This window comes from Antechinus flavipes, chromosome 3 (genome assembly GCF_016432865.1).
Source record: "Antechinus flavipes isolate AdamAnt ecotype Samford, QLD, Australia chromosome 3, AdamAnt_v2, whole genome shotgun sequence".
NCBI lineage: Eukaryota > Metazoa > Chordata > Mammalia > Dasyuromorphia > Dasyuridae > Antechinus > Antechinus flavipes.
In genome coordinates this window covers 247,262,870-247,289,197 of record NC_067400.1, presented here as the reverse complement: position 1 = coordinate 247,289,197, position 26,328 = coordinate 247,262,870, and the positions used below count along the sequence as shown (strand labels likewise).

The window sequence follows — 26,328 nt, the reverse complement described above, 5'->3', positions numbered from 1 at the left end:
TAAATTTTACCTCTTATATCTAGGTCTTTTCTCTAGAGTGATCATAAGTCTAATGATGATTGCTTTCTCAGATATTTGCTGTGTACCATCTTTCCTTCAGATATTTGAAGGCTTCTTCATGTCCCTCTCGAGTCTTTTGTTTTTTGTGAGAAACATAACCCAGTTCCTTAAATTAATTTTTATATGATGGACTCTGGGCACTTCACCTTTAGTGTCTTGCTCTGGATGCTCTTCAGTTTACTAATGTCCTTCTTAAATTGTGTCTATGGAGCTGAACACGGGGTTCTATGTGTCATCTGACCAGGGCAGAGTACAATGGGATTATCACATCCATTACAAACTCTGCTTGTCAGAGTAACCCCAAATTACATTAGCTTTTTTTGACTACCATGTAGCATTGCTGAAATATGTCAGACTTGTTGATTATTCACAGAGTTAGGTATTTTCAACTGTTGTCTAACTATCATAAATTTAGGAAGTTGATTTTTTAAAGAAATTTTTAAGACTTTACATTAGTCACAGTTGAATTTAACTTTAGAATTAGCCTAGGGCTCAAACTTGTCAAGATTTCTCTGAGTCCTGACTGTCATTCAATGAGCTGGCTATCCTTTTCAGCTTTCATCTACAAATTTTTCTCCTTAAAAATGATTTTCTCACTGTCTCACCTTCCCTTTATCTCAACTGAAACAAAACAAAAGGGAAAAAAAAGAAGAAAATCTCATAACAAATTCTCGTATTGGCAGTTTTTGACAATATGTTTTATGAATGTTGGCCCTCTGGAATAATGGCAGGCCACTGCATTGATAGTAGCTTTTAATTTTTTTCAAAGTTGTCTCATTGTTACTTTGTAAATTGTTCTCCTTTATTCTGCTCCTTTCATTCCATATCAGTTCATATGAATCCTTTCACTGACAAATTTTAATTAAAACTTGAAGCACAGATCCACTAAGGACTTCCTACTATATTATCATTAAACCATAAACGACTATACTTTGATTTCTTTCTTTTCAATCATTTCTGAATCCATCTTTATTATTGTTTCACCTACATCTATCTTTTCCATAAAAATAACATGAAAGACTTTGTCAGATCACTGTAAATTATGTCAGTAATACAACAAACATTTATAAGACCTCTGCCAAGTGCCTAGCAAACCTATATACTGGATTTATAAATACTATTTGATAAAACCAGACTTTCTCACAAGGATCATATGTTGGAGAAAACAAGTGTATATGAAGATAGAAAGAGAATAAATACTTATGAAGCATTTAAATACAAGGTACTGTAGGGAGGCAGCACACTACAGTTTGTTGAGATTAGGAAAGGCCTTTGAGTAGTGTCTTAAGGAAAGAGGAGGATTATATCAAATAGAGATAAAGGAGTTCATTCTAAATATGTAAAATATGCAGAGCAAAGGCATAGAAATGGGAGTTGCATTGAATAGGAAAAATAGAAGACTGAATCACAGGGAGAGAGGCCAATAAGATTGTAAAGCTAGTCAGGTAGCAGGATATTAAAGGCTTTAAGAGCTAAAAAGAGAAGTTTATAATTCATGGTACAGGCAAGAGAAAGACACTGAATACATAGAGGAATTATATAGTTAGACCTATAATTAAGGAACATTACTTGATCAGCATTGCATAGGATGGAATTGTTCTGCATGAAACCATTCTAATTCTACATAACCTCTACTATTTCTTTTGTTAGATGTTTAGTAATCACATCTTTAATAATCTTTTATAGAATTTTCTTCCCAAGAATTAAGATCAAATTTTCTGGTCTATATTTTGCAGTCTTCCCTTTTTTGAAAATTGCCCTTTTACAATCCTATAATGTATAAAAAAGCATCAAGTTTTTACAAAGTACCAAACACAGAAGATACAAATATAAAAGGATACAGTCCTTACATGCAAGGAGTTTATATTCTATAAAGGGGAAATAGGATATACAGAGGAACAGTGGGTAGGGAGGGGAGTTTGGTTTGAACAATCACACAGATGGTGAATGAAATCATAGAAAGGACATGTTTCAAATAAAGAGAGAAGATTTGATATGATTCCAGATATTAGGTGTGGTCGCATATAAGATGATTCCCTAGAGATAAATGTAAAGTGATGCTTGTCCAGAATTTCTAGATATCTAGAGCTGGCTAGATATACTGGACCAATATGCAACATTCACCAATTCACATGATGGGAGTTCCAGAGTTGAAAGGAATAGGTTCTTTATGTTGGGCCCTGAAACTTCTACCAGACCACTGCTTTTCATGACCCCTATAACACAATGCATTGGCTAACAGTACAAATCAGAATTGGGTTGAGGCACCCGGGCGTGTATTCTGCTGACAGGTGTACCTTAGGTGTTCCAGCAAGAGAAATAAGTCACAGTCATGCATCAAGTACATGCCAAGAATGGGGCAAGCACTTCCCTTCATCGGAAGGACTGTTGCTGAGGCATGTGACTGACCATGGGGGAAATGGAGGATGGTTGGGGGAAAGATGTAAGGGACAAGGGAAGAGGGAGAAGGAGAGACATCATGGGAGATACCATGCGCTGTACCAAATAAAGTGTGCCTCCATTGGGTGTGGTGACTATCTCTTCTCGTGTATCTGGAGACATGTCTGAAGAGTCGCTGAGGTGACTAGGTAAGGAAAGGTACCACCTGGTTAGGAGTAGCTTAACACTTTATGGCATGATTGCTAGTATGGAGCATGCCGTGACATTCAAGTAGAAAGTTTAGGAGTTATAGCAAACATTTCTTCTAGAACTCCAAAGTGTAGCTTATCTGATTCAGATGACATGAATTTGTCAAAGGCAGGTAAGAAACTAACAATTGATCATCTGCCTTGCCTTTGTTTTCATTTGTCATCATAACATCTACTCTATCCTGTACTGTTGTCCCTTTTTTCATTACCCTTTTTTTCCTTAAGTATGGTTTAATAAACAAACTTTTCTTTAGTTCTTTGAGTCTTTTAACCATCTTTGCTTATTCATTCTAAGCTTTAGCAACCCTGATACTATTTTTTTTAAAAAAATATTTTATTTTATTTTATTTAATAACTTTATATTGACAGAATCCATGCCAGGGTAATTTTTTTACAACATTATCCCTTGCACTCGCTTCTGTTCCAATTTTTCCTCTCCCTCCCTCTATCCCCTCCCCTAGATGGCAAGCAGTCCTATATATGTTAGATATGTTGCAGTATATCCTAGATACAATATATGTTTGCAGAACTGAACAGTTCTCTTGTTGCACAGGGAGACTTGGATTCAGAAGGTAAAAATAAACCAGGAAGAAAAACAAAAATGCAAATAGTTCACATTCGTTTCCCAGTGTTCTTTCTTTGAGTGTAGCTGCTTCTGTCCATCATTTATCAATTGAAACTCAGTTAGGTCTCTTTGTCAAAGAAATCCACTTCCATCAGAATACATCCTCATACAATATCGTTGTCGAAATGATCTGGTTCTGCTCATTTCACTTAGCTTCAGTTCATGTAAGTCTCTCCAAGCCTCTCTGTATTCATCCTGCTGGTCATTTCTTATAGAACAATAATATTCCATAACATTCATATACCACAATTTACCCAGCCATTCTCCAATTGATGGGCATCCATTCAATTTCCAGTTTCTAGCCACTACAAACAGGGCTGCCACAAACATTTTGGCACATACAGGTCCCTTTCCCTTCTTTAGTATCTCTTTGGGGTATAAGCCCAGTAGAAACACTGCTGGATCAAAGGGGTATGCACAGTTTGATAACTTTTGGGGCATAATTCCAGATTGCTCTCCAGAATGGTTGGATTCGTTCACAACTCCACCAACAATGCATCAGTGTCCCAGTTTTCCTGCATCCCCTCCAACATTCATCATTATTTTTTCCTGTCATCTTAGCCAATCTGACAGGTGTGTAGTAGTATCTCAGAGTTGTCTTAATTTGCATTTCTCTGATCAATAATGATTTGGAACACTCTTTCATATGAGCGGTAATAGTTTAAATTTCATCATCTGAAAATTGTCTGTTCATATCCTTTGACCTGATACTATTTTTAAAGGCTGGCATGCTTTTATATTCACACATTCAACCTCTATGACTTACCATTTTTTTCTTCTTTACATATGTTTTTATTTTTTTCATTTGGTTTGTGATTTCTCTATGCAATCACATTGGACATTTTTAAAATTTTCATTGGATTTCTTTCCATTTATGTTTTTAGAATTTCATTAGTTGAGTGTTCTTGTCCTATAGGGCTGACATCTATAGAATTTTAATATGGAACATTTTGAAATTTTCTTTCATGAAATCTGAAGTACATATTAGAAATAGGCCTGGCTTACACATACTCTAGAAGGAAATGGTTACTTCTCCCAACGTTCTTTTCATTTCCATCTAGCACTCAGTTCTTTCCCGTAAGTGAGAAGCTTAGTATTCAGTGTAGAATTTTCCTTTGTTAGTTGTTCCATTTTTAATAAACATGAAATTATTAGTTGATTTGCTTTTGGCAGAAAGAATATCTGCAGATGTTTATTCTAATACTGCAGTGTCATTCCTATGTGCCAAGCTTATGAATTTTTTCAGATAACAAAATCACTTCTTTTTCTTTTTCCATTGATCTTCACCCAAAAGCTTTTTTACTCTTATTATTGGATTTTCTCAAGTTAATAAAGGAAATAGTTTCCTAATATGCAATGTGACCTATTTTTTTGTTCTTCCTACTTTTTTATGATCTCTGAATAACACATAACCTATTCCAGAGCCATATTCTTATCATTGTTTTCATTCCACCAAAATCTTATTATTTATCTATAGATATTTGAGGACACAGGTTTTATTATTTTATAGGCTCCTTTGAAATGAATATCTTAACCCAGAAAGGCTAATTGTTTCTCATCTTCCTTTATGTATTCTTTCTAGTTTGGTAAGTAAACAAAATAGTTTTCTCCTTCCTCTGTCCTTTTTTTAGTTTATAGCCTTTTCCCTCCCACTTAATAGTATTTTTTTTTTCTAATTACATGTAAAGAAAGTTTTTTCTCCTCTCCCATCCTTTCTCTCTCCCTAAGACAGAAAGCAATCTGCTATGAGTTATACGTGTACAATCATGTTAAATGTATTTCCACATTAGTCATGTTGTGAAAGAAAAATCAAAACAAAAGGGAAAAACCCGAAAAAGAAAAAAAAACAAACAGAAAAGTGAAAATAGCATGCTTCGATCTGCCTTCAGTCTCCATAGCTCTATTTCTGCATGTGAATGACATTTTCTGTCATGAGTCAATTGGAATGGTCTGGGATCACTGTATTGCTGACAGTAGCTGAGTCTTTCTTATTGATCACACAGTGCTGCTGTTTCTGTGTACAATGTTCTGGTTCTGCTCACTTCACTCAGCATTGATTCATCTTAAGTCTGCAAGTTTTTCTGAAATTTGCCTGCTCATTATTTCTTATAGCACAATAGTATTCCATTACATTCATATACAAGTTGTTTAGCCATTCTCCAATTGATGAGCATCCTCTCAATTTCTAATTCCTTGCCACCACAAGAAGAGATACTTCAAACATTTTTGTACATGTGGGTCCTTTTCCCTTTTTCTTTGTGATACAGAACCAGTAGTGGTTTGCTGTATCACAAGGTATGCACAGTGTTATAGTCTTTTGGATATAGTCCTAAATTGGTTTAAAGCTTTTTCGATTAGTTTTTAAAGACACTTAACAATATCTTTTAGTCAGCCTTTGTTAGCTATATTCCCTAGAATTTAGCCCAGCCTTGCTGAAATTCATTTTCCAAATATGTGCAATATAAGTTAATGAATCTTTACTATAATTTACATTCTTGTTTTGTTATACTGATAAATATCATGACTTTCTAGGAAGGAACTTAAATTAAGATCAGGTTTGATTAGATTTTTATTTTGTAATTAACTATAAGTGTGTACTGATAGATGAGAGCAAAATATGTTGTTGGGACATACTATTGCTGGATTATTTTATTTAGATTTTTAATTTTTGTTCATTTTCCTTTCAATATTAAGAGATAAAGAAAAATTCAAGATGAAACGACTGGAATGTAATCCTCAGGTAACAAAATTTATATAGAGAAATATGTGTGACTTTGCTTTTAATAAGTACAATTTTGTGAATTAAAAAAAATGAAACCAATATATTCTTTTTTTTGGAAAAAGTTTTATATTATGGTAATATCAGCAAACTTTAATGATAGTTCAAAAACAAAAAAGGGGGAAATAGTATCCTGGCATATTTCCTAAGAAAATTTTAATCTTTTCTCAGTCTTGTAATGAATTATTATATATGAAAAGCCACCCTGTCTCTTCAAGTAAAGATTTCACCATCTCAGTGAAGGAAAGTATTACAAGATCACATCTGTCATCTCAATTGGATCTTGACAACAACAGGTTAGTTTTTAGTAGGTTGTTTTTCTACTTAATTATGAAAATAACCTTTCATTACAAGGCAAAAATTTAGTTCTGGTTATATTTAGTTGTATTTGTGTAAAATCTTAATGAACACAAATTACATAATACTTAGATGATTTCTAAGAGTTTTCTTACCCCTTCTATAAAATTAGAACATAATTCTTAAGTTAGTATCAGTTATAGTATTTGACCCTATTTGTCAGCATTTATACACACATTCACTCTTTTTTATGTACTTTATTCTGTAGGGAATAAAAGTACTTTTTGATAGTCTCACATAATTTAACAGCTTGATTAGGAATAACAGATTCAAGAATAAGAATGAGAGAATACAGTTTTATGGTGCAAAATTTAAAATAATTGAGAAGAGAGAATAATGTGAATTAGAATTCTACAGAAAGAATTTATGAAAAATGTGAGATTTAATCCAGGGCTTCATGGATGAGGTAAGATCTGGATAGTTCAAATGATACAAAAGTATTGGGATTGGTGATGACACCATGAGCAAAAGACATGGAAATTAGAAAAGGTATGGTATATGAGGGGGAGAAGAAACTAACCCAAGGGTTCTCACAACTTAGTTTGACTAGACTGAGATCAAGCTATTAAGGACTTTGAACTCGATGCCATAAACAATAAGGGGCTGTTGGTTTTTGAATGAACTTACTAAAAGCTTCCTCAGGGGATCTATGGTCCCATCATTGTGGATTAACTCTCAAATGGTACATATCACAGAACATGCATTTATCCTGTCCATCTTTGTGAATTAATGAATTTTCAGAAATTTGACATTTGACATCTATTCAGAATGCTGAAGGGGAAGAGAATCACTGTTCCCTGATACAATGAGACTACAAGTAGAGCAGATAGGCTATCTACTGGGTAGATGAGAGAGAGAGAAGAAAGAGGGGAAGAGAAGGGAGAGGGAGGGACACTTGGAAGGAAGGAAGAAAATGATGGGGGAAGAGACACAAACATATATATAATACACACACACACACACACACACACACACACACACACACACACACTTATTTTCCTTTACAGTCTATCGTGTTTTATAATGACACTGATATGATATTTATAGTAAAAAGATGGACCTTTTAATTTGTCAAGTTAATTTTCATTAAATTGTTAAAAGGCTCTCCTTTTTCAATTTAATTCTTGACCAAATTAATTCCCTGTTAGACCAAATATATTATCTTTCTGTCCAGGACTGACACATAAGTCTTTGATCAATTGTTCTTCTAACAGAATATCATAATTTTGATAACAGATAATATTCATGAATTTAGTTTTTTTCCCAATGGAGACAGTTAAACCAAACTTTTGAGTGATCATATTGATTGTCTTTTTCTAAGAGACTTTGTAATGTGTAGGGCTTGATGTAACCAGCAGTATTGTTCCCCAAAAGGAGCATTTGAAAAACCTTACCATCTTTGGTGACACTCTAACTTGGGCTCTCATCATATAGTGGAAAAATTGTTGATGAGCCTATGCCTCTCCATTTCATATTGCTTCCTATTAAGGGGTCATTGAACATATATTGCAAGGAATGAGGAATAATTTTGATTTATGAATGGGAGACAATAGAACAGAACTTTTGACAAGGAATTTTGCTTTACTAAATCTTCCTATTAACTGAGGATATCCTCATTTCATTTATAGATTATTTTCTTTTTCTTTTTTTTCTTTTGCTTAAGTGATTTGTTTAAGGTCACACAGCTAGGAAGTGTTACGTGTCTGACACAGATTTGAACTCAGGTCCTCCTGACTTCAGGGCTGGTGCTCTATCTACTACGCCACCTAACTGCCCTATTTGTAGATTATTTTTATAAAAGTTTTATGTAGATGAGAGGATATGCATGTAGATTGATAATTGGTGGTTTGCTTGCTGCCTTTTAAAAAATATTTAATTTTCAAAATGAAATTTTATCACATAATTAGCTTTTTCCCTTCCTTTAATGGCTTTATATTTGTGTCACCTCCAGCATTGTCCTCTTTTGGATTGGTCTTAATTCAGCTGCATATCTTGCTTTTGTTCTTAGTAATTTTACCAACCTAATTGCCAGAAAAATGAGACTAACAGTCTAGTAACCTAAAAGACATGGACCTTATCAGCCACAAAAAGTATCTAAGAAATATTAAGTGATTATTAACTAAGAAATATAAGTGATATTATTTTTATAACATATTAAATATAAGTGAAATTAACATTTACCTATTTTTCACAAGATAAATCTGATTCGTAGACCACAGGAGTATTAGAACAACACAGATGGGTTTTTTTCCTCTTCTAGAATAGTGCCCCCTCCTACCCCCCAATCTTTATTACCACACAGCTAATTCTTTCAAAAGAAAAAGATCTTATTTGTTTGCTATTAAAAAAAAAAAGTATTGATTTGATAAGCTGAATGCTACTTTAAATGTTCACCTCCACTGAGAAATTTCCCATATATTTGAGTATTGCAAAATGTTTTTTAAAATATATAACATAATTTTGTTCAGTGACCCTCTGAATCTTCATATCAAATGTTTGTATATGTATTTATATATGGATGTGGGTATGGGAGCATTGGATAGTAAAGTGGTTGCAATGCATGGCCTAGTTTTACAAAGATTCATTTTTGTGTTTTCAATTCTGGCCTCAGACACTTACTTATTAGCTGTGTGACCCTGTGCCAGTTATCTTAATCATGTTTGCCTCCATTTCTTCATCCATGAAATGAGCTGGAGAAGAAAATGTCAAAACAATACATGGATATATGCATACATATACACAAACACTCTTATGTCCAGACACCTACACATTTATTGTTAGTCATATTTCAGTCACGTCTAACTCTTTGGGGTGGGATTCCTGGCAAAGATAGTGGAGTGGTTTGCCATTTCCTTCTCCAGCTCATTTGAATTGAAGACTGCCAATTGAAACTCATACAATCCAGGTCCATGGTGGAAAACTGGGGAAAATTATTTAACCAGGCTTGGTCTTAATTATTTCCATTTGGTAAAAGAAAAGATTAAACCAGATGGGGTTTAAAGGTTTTTTCCAGCTCCAGTGCTTTATTATTTTGGCACTTTAAAATATAGTTAGGTTTGCAGTTGTTCAATTTCAAAACATCAAAAAAAAGTTCATCCTTTTTTGGTACTGTTGCTTTAACTTAAGCAAAATAATTATTGACATAGAAAGGATTGTACATATTCTATATCAGATTGCTTGCTGTTTTAGGGAAGGGGGGATGTAAGGAAAGGAGGGAGAAAATTTTGGACATAAAAGTCTTACAAAAATGAATGTTGAAAACTATTTTTGCATGTATCTGATAAAATAAAACCCTATTGAGAAAAAAACAAGAATAAAAGGCCCATAAATTGTTTAAAAAAAAAAGAAAAAAAGTCGAAATTGGCTCCTTTGAAAATGCTGTCTTAATTATTTTACTTCCATTTTCCAGTACCTGAGGATTATTCTTTAGTGATACTAAGTTTTTGACTCAAGACATTAGTTATATCTGAAGCAGCTTTTGCAGAAATCTTTAGGTTGTCCAGTTAGAATGATGGTATAGTCATTAAATAAAATTATTTGATTGATATAAGCTTTCCATGTCCTATCTACTTCTTAAAACACACATGCAATCAAATATTTTATCTTTTTCCAGCTTAAAACGGAGAAATTCTGGGTGTTTGACTCTTTTGAATGCAAAGATATCAAAATATAATGATGACGATAATGATGATGATGATGAAGATGTAATTATCTTAGAAGAAAACAGTACCCCCAAACCTTCTGTAGTAGATTCTGATGTTACAATAGTAAAAACTGAACAGATTCATATAGAGCAAAATGATGTTCAGTCTGAGAATATTGCTGACATAGAAATTTGTGAGCCAACTAGTTCACTGATCAGTTCAGTATCTGAGTCTGGATGTGACTATGAACAGAAATCTGCTGCAACACAAACTGAAATTCCAAAATTAGCAGTTAAAAAGGAAGAAAATATCGAAGATGACATGAATGTCCAAGATGGTACCTCTCAACCCACTTTAGAAGCTGAAGCAAGGCAAGACATCCCAAATATATTTGAAAAATCTTCAGATGACGTTGGATACCAGTTAAGTGAACTTAGAAATGAATTTCAGCTTGTCAGTGAAGAAAAAGAAAATTATAAAAGACAGTGTGAAATGTTAATGGAAAAAGTGAAAACATTAGAAATGAAGATAGTTGAAATGAATGATAAATATGTGAAAAAGGAAACTTGTCATCAATCAACTGAAACTGATGCTACATTTTTACTTGAAAATGTTAATGGAATTTCTGAAAATCCAGATCAGATGGCATTTCAGTTTGAGCAAACGTTGAAAGAGATAGAAAAGCTGACAGAACACTGTAACACTTTGCAAAATTTAAAAGCTGAATGTAGTAAATGTTCAAGCAGTGAGACAAAAACTGAAGTGGATGAAATGGCTGTACAACTTGATGATGTTTTCAGACAACTCGACAAATGTAGTCTTGAAAGGGACCAATATAAAAATGAGGTAAGATATATATAGTCAACATAAAGAAGAGACAAAAACAATAGGACCTGTTAAATAGAAAACCAAATATGGTTGTTTGGGATTTAGAGTCTAATGAGCAATTTAAAGTACTAAGTATTTTTTTAATCCATTTCTGAAGTCCTTATTTTGTAATGCTGATTCAGTAACTCTAGCTCTAGATTTAATTTGAAGTAATACAAAGACCAAAACTACTTTGCCATTACATTTAGCAGAGTAAATTCTGTTGCCAGGCATATCTTAACTGGGTGATCCTGGACAAACTTGTCTTCCTGTTTCTTTTTCTGAAGATATTGCACCTACTTCCTAATATTGTTGTGAGGATAAAATAATATTTGTAAAGCACTTTGCAATCTTAACATATTCTACAGAAAACTATTATTGTTTTATTATTATGCCAAAGATATACAAAAATTAATAATATCCACTTATCTTTGCCTTTGCAATTCTTCCCCTTCTCTTCTTTCCTCTCATGTGACTTAAGGAAAATGGCTATGTGAATTTTTAAGTAGTTTTTATTTTGAATGATTTTTCTTTTGCTTAGGTTTCATATTTATTTAATTTATCAAGTATTTGTTGAACTTTTCATTACAGAAACTGTTTCCTCTCCCCATAATTACCATTTTCTAAAATCTTTTTGTTCTTTGTAATCACAGTAGTTTTATAAAATTGGTTATATCTGTGCTTTGTCAGTTTTTCATTATGGAAAGAATTTATTTTTATTTTTTCTTAGGTGGCATTATTAGAAATGGAAAAAACACAAATAGGCTTTCAGTGTGAAGAACTCAAAACTGAAGTCGAACAACTAAAAACATCAATTTCACAAATGACAAGATCAGATGATTCAACGACTAGTAACATTGAAGCTTCTATGAATTATTCTGATAGAGAAAGGTAATAGTGAACATCTTATTATATAACATATTTGTCTATAACTTTTTCTTTTAACAATTATGATAGCATATGACTCATCAAGCTTAAAATATTGGATTTGGAGTCCCAAGACCTGGGTTCAAATATGGTTCTCCCACTTACTGTCAATGTGATTTTGTATAGATAAATCACTTTTTTCTGTTGGATTTCAGTTATCTTATCTGTACAATAAGAGGGGTGGATTAGATAAATCTTTTAGATTCCTTCCAACTTTACATCTGTACTCCCAATGACTTTTCTCTGTCATTAAGGAGCTGATGAGTTTTAGTTTTTTGTGTAGCCAACATTTCTACACTTAACTTGTGGAGGCCAAAGAATAAGAATGTTAAAACTTTCCCTTTTCCCAAGTTGTTTTAAATCTCAAGAGGCAAAAAAGAGTAATTTAGAGAATGATAAAAGAAAATTTATAATTTAGTTAAAAAATTGATGAGATTTGTGTCATTCATAACAGTAAGGGCAAGTTTCGTGGGATATGTTGGATTGTAAAGACTGTAAAGATTTGGAGCAGAGGTCCTTAACCTTAGATCTCTTGATCTTGTTTTTAAAAATATTTTGATAATTATTTCTTATTGTCTCTTATTCCATGATTTTAAAAACATTTCTTAGAAGAGATCCATAAATAGTCCATGGCACCAAGAATTCCTGATCAAGAATACATATGGCTTAGAATCCACAGTAGTACCAGGGAAAATATATAATACAATTATTTAATTACTTAAAAATTTTGCCATCCCAACCAAAAGGTAAAGAATGTAGTAAAGAATATGTGGTGAGAATTTGGCTTGTTTGTTATTTCTGGAAAGCATAGTAAAAAACTATTTAGATTCTTAGAGCATGATAATGAAAAAAGGGAGAAAATAAAAGCAGGGGGAGGAAAGACATCAAATTTTATAAGTTGGTCAAGCATGAAGTGTCTGGAATTTTACTCTTGTGAACTACTATATAACTTAGTAAATGATAAGAGTAACTCTTGCCAAAATGGTCATCACTGCAGCCACACTAATCATAAGTCTCTGAATTTTATGTTGATGCTTGGACAGGAGACAAAATTAAAGTTACTGATGAATTGATTACTTAATAGTACTCTATTTCAGTTTTAGTCTTACTGCTTGAGTATTTACTGCATTTAGCTTTTAAATTGTGCAGAGTCTTACAGCGTACTGTCAGCTTCTGCCATCTGGACGTGACTTTCAGAATTTCTTTTATTCATTTTCAGTTTGGAGTACACTCTGTAGTTGGAGTAAAAGTTGAAAATGTAGGGTCAGTCCCATGTTACAGTTACTACTTATGGAGTATTTTGTAGAAAGCATTCTTTTTCATGCATGGGTTGGATTAGATGGCTTGCTATGTTAAAATTCTGAAACTGATTACTTGAGACAGCAGAGTGGTACTTTAGTGGAATATTTTATTTTAAAATCTTGTAACATTACTCACAATTTTTAAATTTTCATAATTTTCTTATCATATTTATATAACTTTTAAATAACAATAACTCAAATTTATATAGTATTTTAGGGTTTATAGTTTTTCTTGCAACAACCCAAATGTGTTGCATTACTGTTGTAGAATTTTTCTCATAGAGAGATTTGAATATATGAAGTACTAAGAAGGATTATTATTAAAACAGTTCAATTTTAAAAAGAAAATTTTTTAAACAAAAAAATTATAATTTTCTTGTTACATGTGATGGGGTTTTTGTGAAAATTAGATAATACTTTGTAAACACATAATACACTGGAAAGTAAATTGGCTCTGAAGTCAGGGCATATTGATTCAGAAAGGAAGAGTAATTAATTTCTTTGTTTCCTCATTTGCAATAGGATTGTTGAATATAAGAATCTTTGTTTCTTATAGTTGTTAAATGCTTATATTTGTGCTAATTCAAATGTAACTCATGTTTGATCTTCCAAAATTTTAAATAAAGCTTTCCCTTTCCTGTTTTATTTACTATAACTGCAAAAAGCTTAATTTTTGTTTTAAAATTTATTTTAAATGGTTAAAACATATTTAAATTAACTCAAATCTATATAAAATGTAATGATATTTCACATTAGTATAAAGCTCCAGTGTTAAGACATATATTTATACGTTATATGCTTTATGTCTTTGCAGCCTCAAACTTCGATCCCTTCGAGTTAATGTGGGCCAGCTGCTGGCTTCAATTATGCCTGATCTAGATCTACAGCAAGTAAATTATGATATTGATGTAGTTGATGAAATTTTAGGACAAGTTGTTGAACAAATGCATGAAATCAGTAGTACGTAAAATACATTTTCTGTAAAATAATTTTCTCAGTATTTCTGTTACTCAGATGTGGGCAATATTATTCTTTTTTAAAGGTACAGAAATTAATGAATTAAAGTACTATGTATGCCTATGGAAAAAAATACATATTCTATGCACTCCGATATTCCCACAAATGCTGTGGATACTTTGTTATAACTTTAAAAAATACTGAAAGGTGTTGATCTTTAGCCAGAAATTGTATTACAAATATAAATGTATTTATAATTAAGTCCGCATATATTTTTTATGATGATGTTGGGGACTTAGTGTTTTCACTAAGAGCTTTTCTGATCACCTCAGACCTTTGTGCAATCTTTCCAGTCCCTCAAATTATATTTTTTTCCTAAAGTGAGGATTGTGCCACAATTTAAATGGAGAGTTTTCCTTTAGCTTTCTTATAAAAAGAGTCTTGGGGAATTTTTACTTTAGTCTACCTATTTATGACAGATTAGTGCCTGCTTTAACTATCTTCAGTAAATGGCTGTTAGATTCTTTTAGATGATTTCCTTTCCTTGAAATTGAACATTCTTTAAAACAATGTAGCAATAACAATGGTTTTTAGGTTTTTTTGGTGATTTACCCTTTATCATACTTAGGTCCTATTTTAATTTCAGTACTATTATTTTTCACCTGCAGAGATTGCCAATCATGTTGATTTACAGAAGTATTTTTTAAAATAAGGAGAGATAAGCTTAAGTATCAGAAAATAAGAGGGTTAACTATATCCAATGTTTAATAAACATCATAAAGCTCATTTTTGTCTTTTGTGTGAAAAATGAATGGTGTTTTTGTTTTTAATTTTTTGAAGTTTTCTGTGCAGCCTGTTTTAAGCTACTTCACAATATTGCTAGATCTCTTTAGCAACACAGCATTCTTAGTTTTGTTACCAACTTAAATATTCATCATTCTTAGGTTAAATTGGAACTTAACTGTTCTAGAGTTATACTGTTGCATACCATATTGCTTTATTATGCTTTGTATTTGCTGCATTTTGGTGGGATTTCTAACAGGTGGATGTTTCTATTACATCTAACATGTATATAAACAATTCAGAACCATATTTTTCTCAATTAAAATGTGGGATTTTTCAAATCACTTATTATTTATTTTATTTTATTTTTTTTTGGAACAATTCAATACTTGTATAGGATACTTTTATATGGTATGCATAAAATACATATAGATCATATTAAGATATTAACATTTTTATGGTACATAAGACCCCTTCCAAAAGCAACAAGTCAATGAATTTGGTTATCTGCTTGTTAATCAAAAAAGTGATTAAAAGTGTATTTTTTGTATAAAATGGTTTTCTGTCATACTTGTAACTAGTCAAAAAAAATTTTTAAGCTTGTAATAAACTACATAATGGCTAACTTCATACACTATTTTAAAAGTGATCTTATCTTAACTTTGGACTTTTCTGATGGCTTAATTGAAATTGTTTAAGGAGGGCGGTGGTAGAAATGGTGGTGGTAAAAGAATATCAGTTCAGTTCTTGACGGGTCTTCTAAGTAAATCATATTCCAGATGCCCTCTGTATCTGGCCTTCTAAATGTTTGTTAATTTAGTATACCTACAGAGTGAGGCTGCTCATAAACTTAAGGAATAGTGTAAGTGAACAGAGGGAAAAACGAAAACCCTGAGGGCTATGATTTGTGTTACACACACACACACACACACACACACACACACACACTCACACACTCTCCTGATTTCAAATTCTGCCTTAGACACCAACTACCTTTGTGATTGAGGTAAATTACTTGTTTCCCTCAGTTTCCTCAAGTGTAGGAGATAATCGCACCTACCTCCCAAGGTTGTTGTGAGGATCAAATGAGATAATTTTTGTAAAGTGCTTAGCACATGCCTGGCATGCTGTAGGTACTGTAGAAATGACGGGGCAGTTAGATGGGTCAGTAGTTAGGGCAGTAGCTCTGGAATCGGGAAGACCTGAGTTTAAATTTGACCTCAAACACTTACTGTGTGATCCTAAGCAAATCACTTAATCCTGATTATCTTCCCTGACCCTCCTCTCTGAAGTACTATAAAGGGGAAGGGGAATAATGCCAGATGCTTTTGTTATCATTAGCATCATTATCTTAAGAAATCTGATATTTGTTGGGGTGTCTTATTGCAAAGTGGTTCTTGGTGGGATTTGCCTTCTTTGTATGAGACTTGAACTGTTTCTTCATTATGATATAAATTTGTTTTTGTAAATGGTTCCAGGTTGCACATTTACAATGTAGCTTCCAGCATTAACAAATGGGTGATCATTGTAATCTTAATGGTGCCTTTAGCAATACTGATAATAGAATAGGCCTCGTGAGGAAAATATCGTGGGAGATATATTTTTATTGATTTTCATTAACAAATGTAGCCTTCCATTTCCATTCCACATAGATATCATAAATACTACTGCAATTCAAAAAAGCTAATGTGACTTTAGTCTAACAATGTCCAGTATTCAGGAGGTGGTAGTCCTTCTGTAATGCTGCCTTGGTTTTCATTACATGTAGTAGTGTTCATTTCTGGCAGCCATATTTTTAGGAAGGACTCTGAAAAGGTAAAAAGCATGTCTTTGAAAAGAGGGCAAAAAGGGTGGTGAAAAGGGCCTTAATAATATCATAGGCATAGAGATACTGATCCTAGAATAATGTAGGGGCCTTTTGAAAGGAGTATAGGGACAAGTAATAATAGCCGTTTTAAAATAGTTGAAGAATGTACATCTATTCCTTTTTGGCTTTAGAAGTCAGAATTAGGAATAATGAGTAGAAGTTTGCAAAAATGCAGATTTATGCTTTCAAGAAAAACTTAACAGGATTATTAAACATTCATTAATTCATTCTCCACACAGCTCCCAAAATAATATTCCTAAAGCATAAGTCTAACTATATCGTTTTCATGCTTAACAAACTTCAGAAACTTTCTATGATTTTTAAGGTCAAATACAAATTCCTGTTTGGCACTTAAATTCCTTAATAACCAGATCCAATAAAGAATTGGAAATTGAGCAAATGCTCATTAATTGGAACAATGGCCAAATAGTTATGGCATATGTTTGTAATAAAATGATAAAATTGATGATTTCAGAAAAACCTAAGAAAACTTTAATCTACTGATGTGAAGAGCGAAATGAGCAGAACCAGGATATCAACTGTGAACAACATAGCCACTCTGATCAAAACAGTGATTCAAGACAATTCCAAAGGACACATGTTGAAAAATGCTATCCATTTCCAGAGAGAAAATTAGTGAATTCCAAGGGCAGATTAAACTTTTTTTTCATTTTGTATTTTCTTTTGCAACATGGCTAATGTGGAAGTTTTGTATAACTTCACATGTAATTGACATTGCTTGCCTTCTCAAGGGGTAGGGGAGAAGGTAGGCAGATGGAAAGAATTTGAAATTCTGAATTTGAAGAAATGAATGTTAAATTTTTTTGCATGTAATTGGGAAATAATGGATTAAATATTTTTAATGTGAATTTTTTTTCCTGCTGAGGCAATTGGGGTTAAGTGCCCAGGGTCACACAGCTGGGAGGTATTGTTATCAGATTTGAACTCAGGTCCTCCTGACTTCAGGGCTGGTGCTTTATCACTATGCCATCTAGCTGCTTGCACATGCGCGCGGCACGTGTGTGTGTGTGTGTGTGTGTGTGTGTGTGTGTGTATGTATATGTGTATTTCTTATTAAAGCTTTTTATTTACAGAGCATATGCTTGTGTAATTTTTCCAACACTGACTCTTGCAATATCCTTTTGTTGCAAATTTTCCCCTTCACCACACATCCTCCCCCATCTGGCAGGTAGTCCAATACATGTTAAATATGTAAAATACATGTTAGATCCAATATGTGTATACATATTTATACAGTTATCTGGTTGCACAAGAAAAATCACATGAAGAAGGAAAAAAAAGAAAAACTGAGGGGGAAAAAACCCCAAAAACAAAATGCAAGCAAATAACAGAGAGAATGAGAATGCTATGCTGCGTTCCACCCTGTTTCCATGGTTCTCTTCATCACTGCACAAATGGAACTGGTTTGAATCATCTCAATGTAAAAGAGAGTCACATATGTCAGAATTGATCATCATATAGTATTTTTATTGAAGTATATAATGATCTCCTGGTTCAGCTCATTTCACTTTGCATCAATTCATGTAAGTCTCTCCAAGCCTTTCTGAAATCATACTGTTGGTCATTTCTTACAGAACAATAATATTCCCTAATGTTCATATACCACAGGTTATTCAGCCATTCTCCAGTTGATGGCATCCACTCAGTATCCAGTTTCTTGCCACTACAAAAAGGGCTGCTACAAACATTTTTGCACATACAGATCCCTTTCCCTTCTTTAATATCTCTTTAGGATATAAGCCCAGTAGTAACACTGCTGGATCAAAGGGTATGCACAGTTTGATAACTTTTTGAGCATAGTTCCAAACTGTTCTCCAGAATGGTTGGATCCATTCACAGTTCCAACACTGTATTTAGTCTCCCAGTTTTCTGACATCCCCTCCAACTTCAGCATTTTCTCTTCCTGTCATCTTAGCCAATATGACAGGTGTGTAGTGATATCTCAGAATTGTCTTAATTTACATTTCTCTGATCAATAGTGATTTGGAACACACTTTCATATGGCCACAAATAGTTTCAATTTCTTCATCTGAATATTGTTTGTTCATATCCTTTGATTATTTATCAATTGGAGAATGGCTTGAACTATTATAAATTTGAGTCAATTCTCTATATATTTTAGAAATGAAGCCTTTATCAGATCCTTTAGATGTAAAAATGTTTCCCCAGTTTATTGCTTCCCTTCTGAAGTTTTGTTTGTAGAAAATTTTTTTAACTTAATATAATCAAAATTATCTATTTTATGATCAATAATAATCTCTAGTTCTTCTTTGGTCACAAATTCCTGCCTCCTTCACAAATCTGAGAGGTAAACTATCCTATGTTCTTCTAATTTGTTTATAGTATCATTCTTTATATCTAGATCATGAACCCATTTCAACCTTATCTTGGTATACGGTGTTAGGTGTGGGTCTGTGCCTACTTTCTGCCATACTAGTTTCCAATTTTCCCAGCAGTTTTTGTCAAATAGTGAATTCTTATCACAAAAGGTGGGGCCTTTGGGTTTGTCAAATACTAGATTGTTATAGTTATTGGCTATTTTGTTCTGTGAACTTAAGCTAGTCTATTGATCAACTAGTCTATTTCTTAGCCATTACCAAATGGTTTTGATGACTGCTGCTTTATAATATAGTTTTAGATCTGGTACAGCTAGGCCACCTTCCTTTGCTTTTCTCTTCATTAATTCCATTGAAATTCTTGACCTTTTGTTCTTCCAGATGAATTTTGTTATTTTTTCTAAGTAAGTAAAATAGTTTCTTGGGAGTTTAATTGGTATAGCACTAAATGATTAGTTTAGGGAGTATTGTCATCTTTATTATATTTGCTTGACCTACCCATGAACACTTTATATTTTTCCAGTTGCTTAGATCTGACTTTATTGGTGTGGAGAGTGTTTTGTAATTTTGCTCATACAGTTCCTGACTTTCCCTTCGCAGATAAATTCCCAAATGATGTAATGGGCTGAGGCTTGAGTTGATGCACTGAGGTCCCAAGCACATGAGGCTAAATAGTAATTGGACCATACTTTATTAATATATAAGCTTGGAGAGAGAATGGCCCCCGCCTACTCTTTGTGCAAGTCCTGATGTGTTGTATAGGAAATGACGATTCTGGTGGGTGGAGGCAGGGGAGTGAAAAAGGAAGGGGAGGAGAGCTCAGCACTCACTTGCTCTGCTAGCTGGCTTCTTGTCGCAGCTGCCCATATTGCTATCGCAATCTTTTTTTACCTCTTCACTTGAATAAAGACTGAAGATTTTTCCCTTAACCTGAGTTCCTGACTCTGGCTGATTTTAAATATGCGATCATTACAAAATATTTTATATTATCAACAGTTATTTTAAATGGAATTTCTCTTTGTATCTCTTGCTTTTGGATTTTGTTAGTAATATATAAGAATGCTGATGATTTATGTGGATTTATTTTGTATCCTGCAACTTTGCTGAAATTGTGGGTTATTTCTAATAGCTTTTTAGTTGATTCTGGGGGGTTCTCTAAGTATATACACTATCATATTATCTGTAAGGAGTAATAATTTGGTTTTCTCCTAACCTACTCTAATTACTTTAATCTCTTTTTCTTCTCTTATTGCCAAGGCTAGCATTTCTAATCTAATATTGAATAACAATGGTGTTAGTGAGCAACCTTGTTTCAGCCCTGATCTGATTGGGAATGATTCTAATTTATCCCTATTACATATGATTACATATTACATATATGATGCTTGCTGATCTTTTTAAATAGATGCTACTATTTTAAGGAAAAGTCCATTTATTCCCTATACTCTCTAGTGTTTTTAATAAGAATGGGTGTTGGATTTTATACATCTATTGAGATAATCATATAGTTTTTGTTAATTTGGTTATAGATATAGTCAATTATGCTAATAGTTTTCCTAATATTGAACCAGCCCTACATTCCTAGTATAACTCCTACTTGGTCATGGTATATTATCCTGGGGATGATTATCTGTAATCTCTTTGCTACTATTTTGTTTAATATTTTTACATCAATATTCATTAGGGAGATTGGTCTATAATTTTCTTTCTGTTTTCATCCTACCTGGTTTAGATATCAGTACCATGTCTGTGTCATAAAAGGAATTTGGTAGGAGTCCTTCATTCCCTATTTTTTCAAATAGATTATATAGTATTGGAGTCAATTGTTCTTTAGTGTTTCGTAGAATTCACATGTAAATCCATCTGGTCCTGGAGATTTTTTCTTGGGGAGCAGATAATAACTTGTTCTATTTCTTTTTTTAAAATGGGATTATTTAAGTAATTTATATCCTCTTCTGTTAATCTGGGTAATCTATAATTTTGTAGGTATTCCTCCATTTCACTTAGGTTTTCAAATTTAGTGGCATAAAGTTGGGCAAAGTAACTCCTGATAATTGCTCTAGTTTCGTCTTCATTAGTGGATAGTTCTCCCTTTTCATTTTTGAGACTATCAATTTGATTTTCCTCCTAATCAACTAATGGTTTTTTTATTTTTTTTTATTTTTATTTTTTTAATAAAAACAACTCTTAGTTTTATTTATTAATTCAATAGTTTTTTAGTTTCAACTTTATTGGTCACTCCTTTAATTTTTAGTTTGATATTTGATTAGAGGATTTTAATTTGTTCTTTTTCTAGCTTTTTTTAGCTGCAAGCCCAATTTATTGATCTTCTTTCTCTATTTTATGCAAGTAAGCCTCTAGAAATATAAAATTTTCCCTTTTTATTGTTTTGGCTACATCCCACAAATTTTGGTATGCTTATCTCTTTGTTGTCATTCTCTTGGATAAAATTAGTGATTGTGCCTATGATTTGCTGTTTTACACATTCATTCTTTAGGATGAGATTATTTAGTTTCCAATTTCTTTTTGGTCTATTTTTCCCTGGCCCTTTATTGAATGTAATTTTTATTTCATTGTGATCTGAAAAAAAAAATGCACTTACTATTTCTGCCTTTCTGCATTTGATTTTGAGGTCTTTATGTCCTAAATATGGTCTATTTTTGTATAGGTTCCATGAACTGCCAAGAAGAAAATGAACTCCATTCAATTTTCTCCAAAGATCTATCATATCTAGTTTTTCCTAGTATTCTATTTACCTCTTTTAACTTCTTTCTTATTTATTTTGTGATTTGAATTATCTAGTTCTGAAAGAGTAAGGTTGAGATCTCCCACTGTTATAGTTTTGCTGTCTATTTCTTTTTGCAACTCTCTTAACTTCTTTAGGAATTTGGATGCTACACCACTTGGTGCATGTATGTTTAATATTGATATTGCTTCATTATGTACAGTACCCTTTAGCAAGATGTAGTTTCCTTCTTTATCTCTTTTAATCAGATCAATCTTTGCTTTCACTTGATCTGAGATGAGGATAGCTCCCCTGTTTTTTTTTACTTCACCTGAAGTATAATAGAGTCTTCTCCAGCCTTTTACCTTTACTCTGTATGTATCACTGTGATTTAAATGTGTTCTTGTAAACAACATATAGGATTTTGGCTTTTAATACAATCTGCTATCTGCTTGCTTTTTATGGGAGAGTTCACTCCATTCATATTTACAGTTAGAACTACTAATTCTCTATGTCCTGCCATCTTATTAACCTTTTCCCTTCTCTTTTCCTTTCTATTTGGCCTACCTCTTCCCTTTTCCCTTTCCCCTCCCACTTCCTATAAGATGAGAGATGTTTCTCAATGAAACCAAATATATCTAATATTCTTTCTTTGGGAAAAATCTGATGAGATTAAGATTCAAACAATATTCTTCACCATCCCTTCTTTCCCTCAATTGTAATGTTTTCTTTGCCTCTTTCTGAGATGTAATTTCCCTCATTTTATCTTCACTTTCCGCCCCCTTTTTTTTGTCACAATATTATAACAGTAAAATCAGATTATACATATATTCTCAATGTATATCCATAACAGAAATAGTTCAAGAGTTTTTTTTTTCTTTTACCTTTTTATACTTCTCTTGATAAAGTAATATAAAAGAATGGACCAAAGTCTGAAGGATTTTTAATTAGGAAAGTCTTAGGACAAAGGGCCCTACCAACAAGTTATTTCATTTCTATAGTTGGATAGTGTTGGTGGTATCAGAGAAGGGAGCAGATATCAGAGATATTCACAAAGTAGAAATGGTAGGATGGGGTGACTGATTGGATCATGGAAAATGAGTTCAAAGTAGGAATTGAGGATGATACATATCTAAGTTACTCTCTTGCATGACTTGAGAATATAGAAATATCTTTGATGAGGATTAGGAAGTTAAGGGGAAAAGTTTTGGACATGCTGAGTTTAAAATGCCTACAAGATTTCCAATAGATAACTGAAAATGAGAGTAGAGGTCAGGTAAGGGAGATTAAGGGTTAGATAAATGGATGAGAAACATGTAGATTTGATGATTCATTATTCAGAAGCTGATGAAATCATCAGAGGAAATTGTATGGAGGAGTCAAGATGGCAGAGTAGCAAGAAATAGAGCAAGCTACCTTCCATTCCCAGATGGTTCATCCTGATTTAGAAAATTGACCATACTGAAATTCCTGATTTGAAAACTTTAAAAAAAAGAAAGAAAGAACGAAAGAAAAGTTATCCCAAGGTTGCATAGGGTGACGGGTGTGTGGATACTAAAGATGGATTCTGGCCAGGCGGGCAAAGCATTCCAACACAGGAATAGGCAATGCACCAGAACAAGATCATATCTGAGATCCATCATGGGGAGAGGTGGGGGAGGGAGGGAGAGGCCGGCAGCCTAGGGTACAAGAATTGGTGCCATTTAGTAGCTCTATTTACTCTGAACCCAGTTCTAAGTAATAAATTATGTACAGACTGAAGAGGGGATCTTAGTGGAGGAATGAATGACATAGAGTGAGGAGTAGTCTTGGGTCCTTAGGATGTGTAATGAGCAAAGAGTAAGGTCAAAAGTAGGCACCAACTAAATGTGGATTAGATCATCTTCTAGTTTCTTTTTTTCTTCCTTTTTTTTTTTTTTTTTTTTTTAATTTTAATAGCCTTTTATTTACAGGTTATATGTATGGGTAACTTTACAGAATTGACAATTGCCAAACCTCTTGTTCCAATTTTTCCCCTCCTTCCCCCTACCCACTCCTCCAGATGGCAGGATGACCAGTAGATGTTCTTCTAGTTTCTAGCCCATCTTAATCCTGTAGATGAATCACTAAGAAGGAAATTTCAGACCAAAAAGAAGCATATAATTACTGAATCAACAGAGTTTTCCACCTGGCAGCAATTTACTCAAACTCCAAATGGAGCAAGCCCACAGGTCTTGTGCTCAGATCCTAGCCCAAGTCACAAACTTGCTGAGCTCTGAGCAGGGGATAAAAATCAACTGTATCATAACCCCACTGGTAATAATGAAGACTTGTGGGTCTCTACCCTGAGCTTTTCTTGAGATCCTGGAATAATATATCTGAGAAAATAGTTGCAGGTCCAGCCTAGATATTTACTGTAGAAGTACACAGAGCCTGCCTTAATAAAAAAAATCTTAAGTTAGTATGCTGGAAGAATGAAAAACAAAATAAGAATTCAGCCATAAAAAGTTATTATGATGAGAAAGATGCTCAGGACATAAACAGAAGAGATGACTCCAATACACTGACAAGCAAAACATCAAACTAAAACAACTTAGATACAAGTTCACCTAGAATTTATGGAAGAGATGAAGCAAGAATTTTGTATTATTAAGTTTAAGAATCTAAAGGAAAAACATTGGGAAAAGAATGAGCTATGAAGGAAATAGAAAAGGAACTAATAGCATGGCACAAAACATTAAAAACCTACCCAAAGCCACAAATTCCCTGAAAAATGGACCAAAGAAGAAGCTAAGAATTCCTGGAGAAGCCAAAAAAAAATTAAAAAATAAAAAAGGTCAAGTGATTAAAAAAAAAAAAAAGAAAATTATTTCACAGCAAAAAATGAACTGGAAAAAATTAAAGAGAAAATTTAAAGAATTACTGATTACCTGACTTGCCACAACTCTATCCCATTTGTAAAAAATAAAATAAAATACACTTAGGCATCAAATATTAACAATTTTAGACATTTTGAATCCTTGGCAGAAGCACCTTGAAAACCTTCTAATCTTGATTTCTCCTTTAACTAATAATAATATTCTGAATAATCCTATTAAACTTCATTCTAAAACTTGAGTCCAAATACAAAACTTTTCAGAATCTTAGAGATGGAGCAGATATCAAAAGCTATCTAGACTTATATCTGAATAAGAGTCCTTTCAATAATATATCTGGTTTTCCAAACTTTGTTCAAAGATCTTTAGGGAAAGAATATATTACATCTCATGAAACAGAACATTCCTCATTGAGATAACTCTAATTGTTATAAATTTTTCCTTCAAATAAAATTTGTATCCATCGCTGTGCAATTTCCATTGATTGCCCCCTAGTTCTGCCTGGTGTTAAGTAGAACAAGTCCAACTATATTCCATGTCACAATCTTTCCAAAATTTAAAGACTTATTATGTCCCTCATAACTTCTTCATGCTAAATGCACCTATTTCTACAATCAATATTTGACTGAACTTTGCATATCCAATATTCTTAGACTCAGCCTTCCTATGCAGATGTTATACTTTTTAATATTTAATTGATTCTCTGAACTACTATCCATAAATAATGATTATTGAATGCTTTGTAACTATTGTATACCAAAGAATATCAATAATTAAGGGGACTAGTTGAAGTAATACTAAGTGTAATCTTTATGAAGTCCTTAAAATGTTATATGAACAAAAATATTCTATATTTGCAAAACTGTTCTTTGAATGTGTTCAAATGGCAAATTAAAAGTTGCATAGTCTCATTTTCTTTAAAACTATTTGGGTAAAAATTATTTAAAAATTAAATGAAAGCAAAGGGTAGATTCTCATTTCTAAAACAAATTTACTTGTAAAGATATTCACATTAATAAGAAAAGGGAAAACCTGCTCTAAGAGAGAACATTTAGAGCTTTTAAATTAAAAAAAGATAATCATAACAAATAGAGTAATTCAAGCACATGCAATTTTCAATATCTTGAAAAGAATTTCAATTACAATGTTATATAAAATTTCATGGGACAGCTAGATGTTCCAGTGGATAGAGCACTGGCCCTGAAGTCAGGAGGACTTGAGTTCAAATCTGGCCTCAGACACGATACTTCCCAGCTGTGTGTCCCTGGGCAAGTCATTTAACCCCAATTGCCTCAGCCAAAAAAAAAAAAAAAATTCATTTGAACACAAGTATACCATAAAATAACCTATTAAAAAAATAAGTCATGTATCATTGATGTATTGATTATATCTTCGCTCTAGGTGGGGAAGGGACTGCAAAGAAAGAGAATTTTAAACATAGAATTTTAAAAAAAAGTTAAAAAAAAAAAAAGGGAGTGAAGGGAATGAGAGCTTGTGCTGTAAGAATAAGAGGCTAGAGAGAAATTTAAATAACCAAATTATAATATTGGCTCACTGAATTCGTTGGAAGAGAGAA

General features: G+C 32.9%; 1 protein-coding gene across 1 annotated transcript in view; it reads left to right on the top strand.

Moving 5' to 3' along the window:
- MORC3 (MORC family CW-type zinc finger 3) overlaps nt 1-15,578 on the top strand; it is a 79,872-nt gene extending 64,294 nt beyond the window's left edge. Inside the window, exons 13-17 of the mRNA XM_051984838.1 lie at nt 6,028-6,073; nt 6,284-6,408; nt 10,083-10,959; nt 11,711-11,871; nt 14,023-15,578. Of these exons, the coding sequence (XP_051840798.1) occupies nt 6,028-6,073; nt 6,284-6,408; nt 10,083-10,959; nt 11,711-11,871; nt 14,023-14,176 (1,363 nt within the window). The 3' untranslated portion in view covers nt 14,177-15,578. The remainder of the gene's footprint in view (nt 1-6,027; nt 6,074-6,283; nt 6,409-10,082; nt 10,960-11,710; nt 11,872-14,022) is intronic.
- The last annotated feature ends 10,750 nt before the right edge of the window (nt 15,579-26,328 follow it).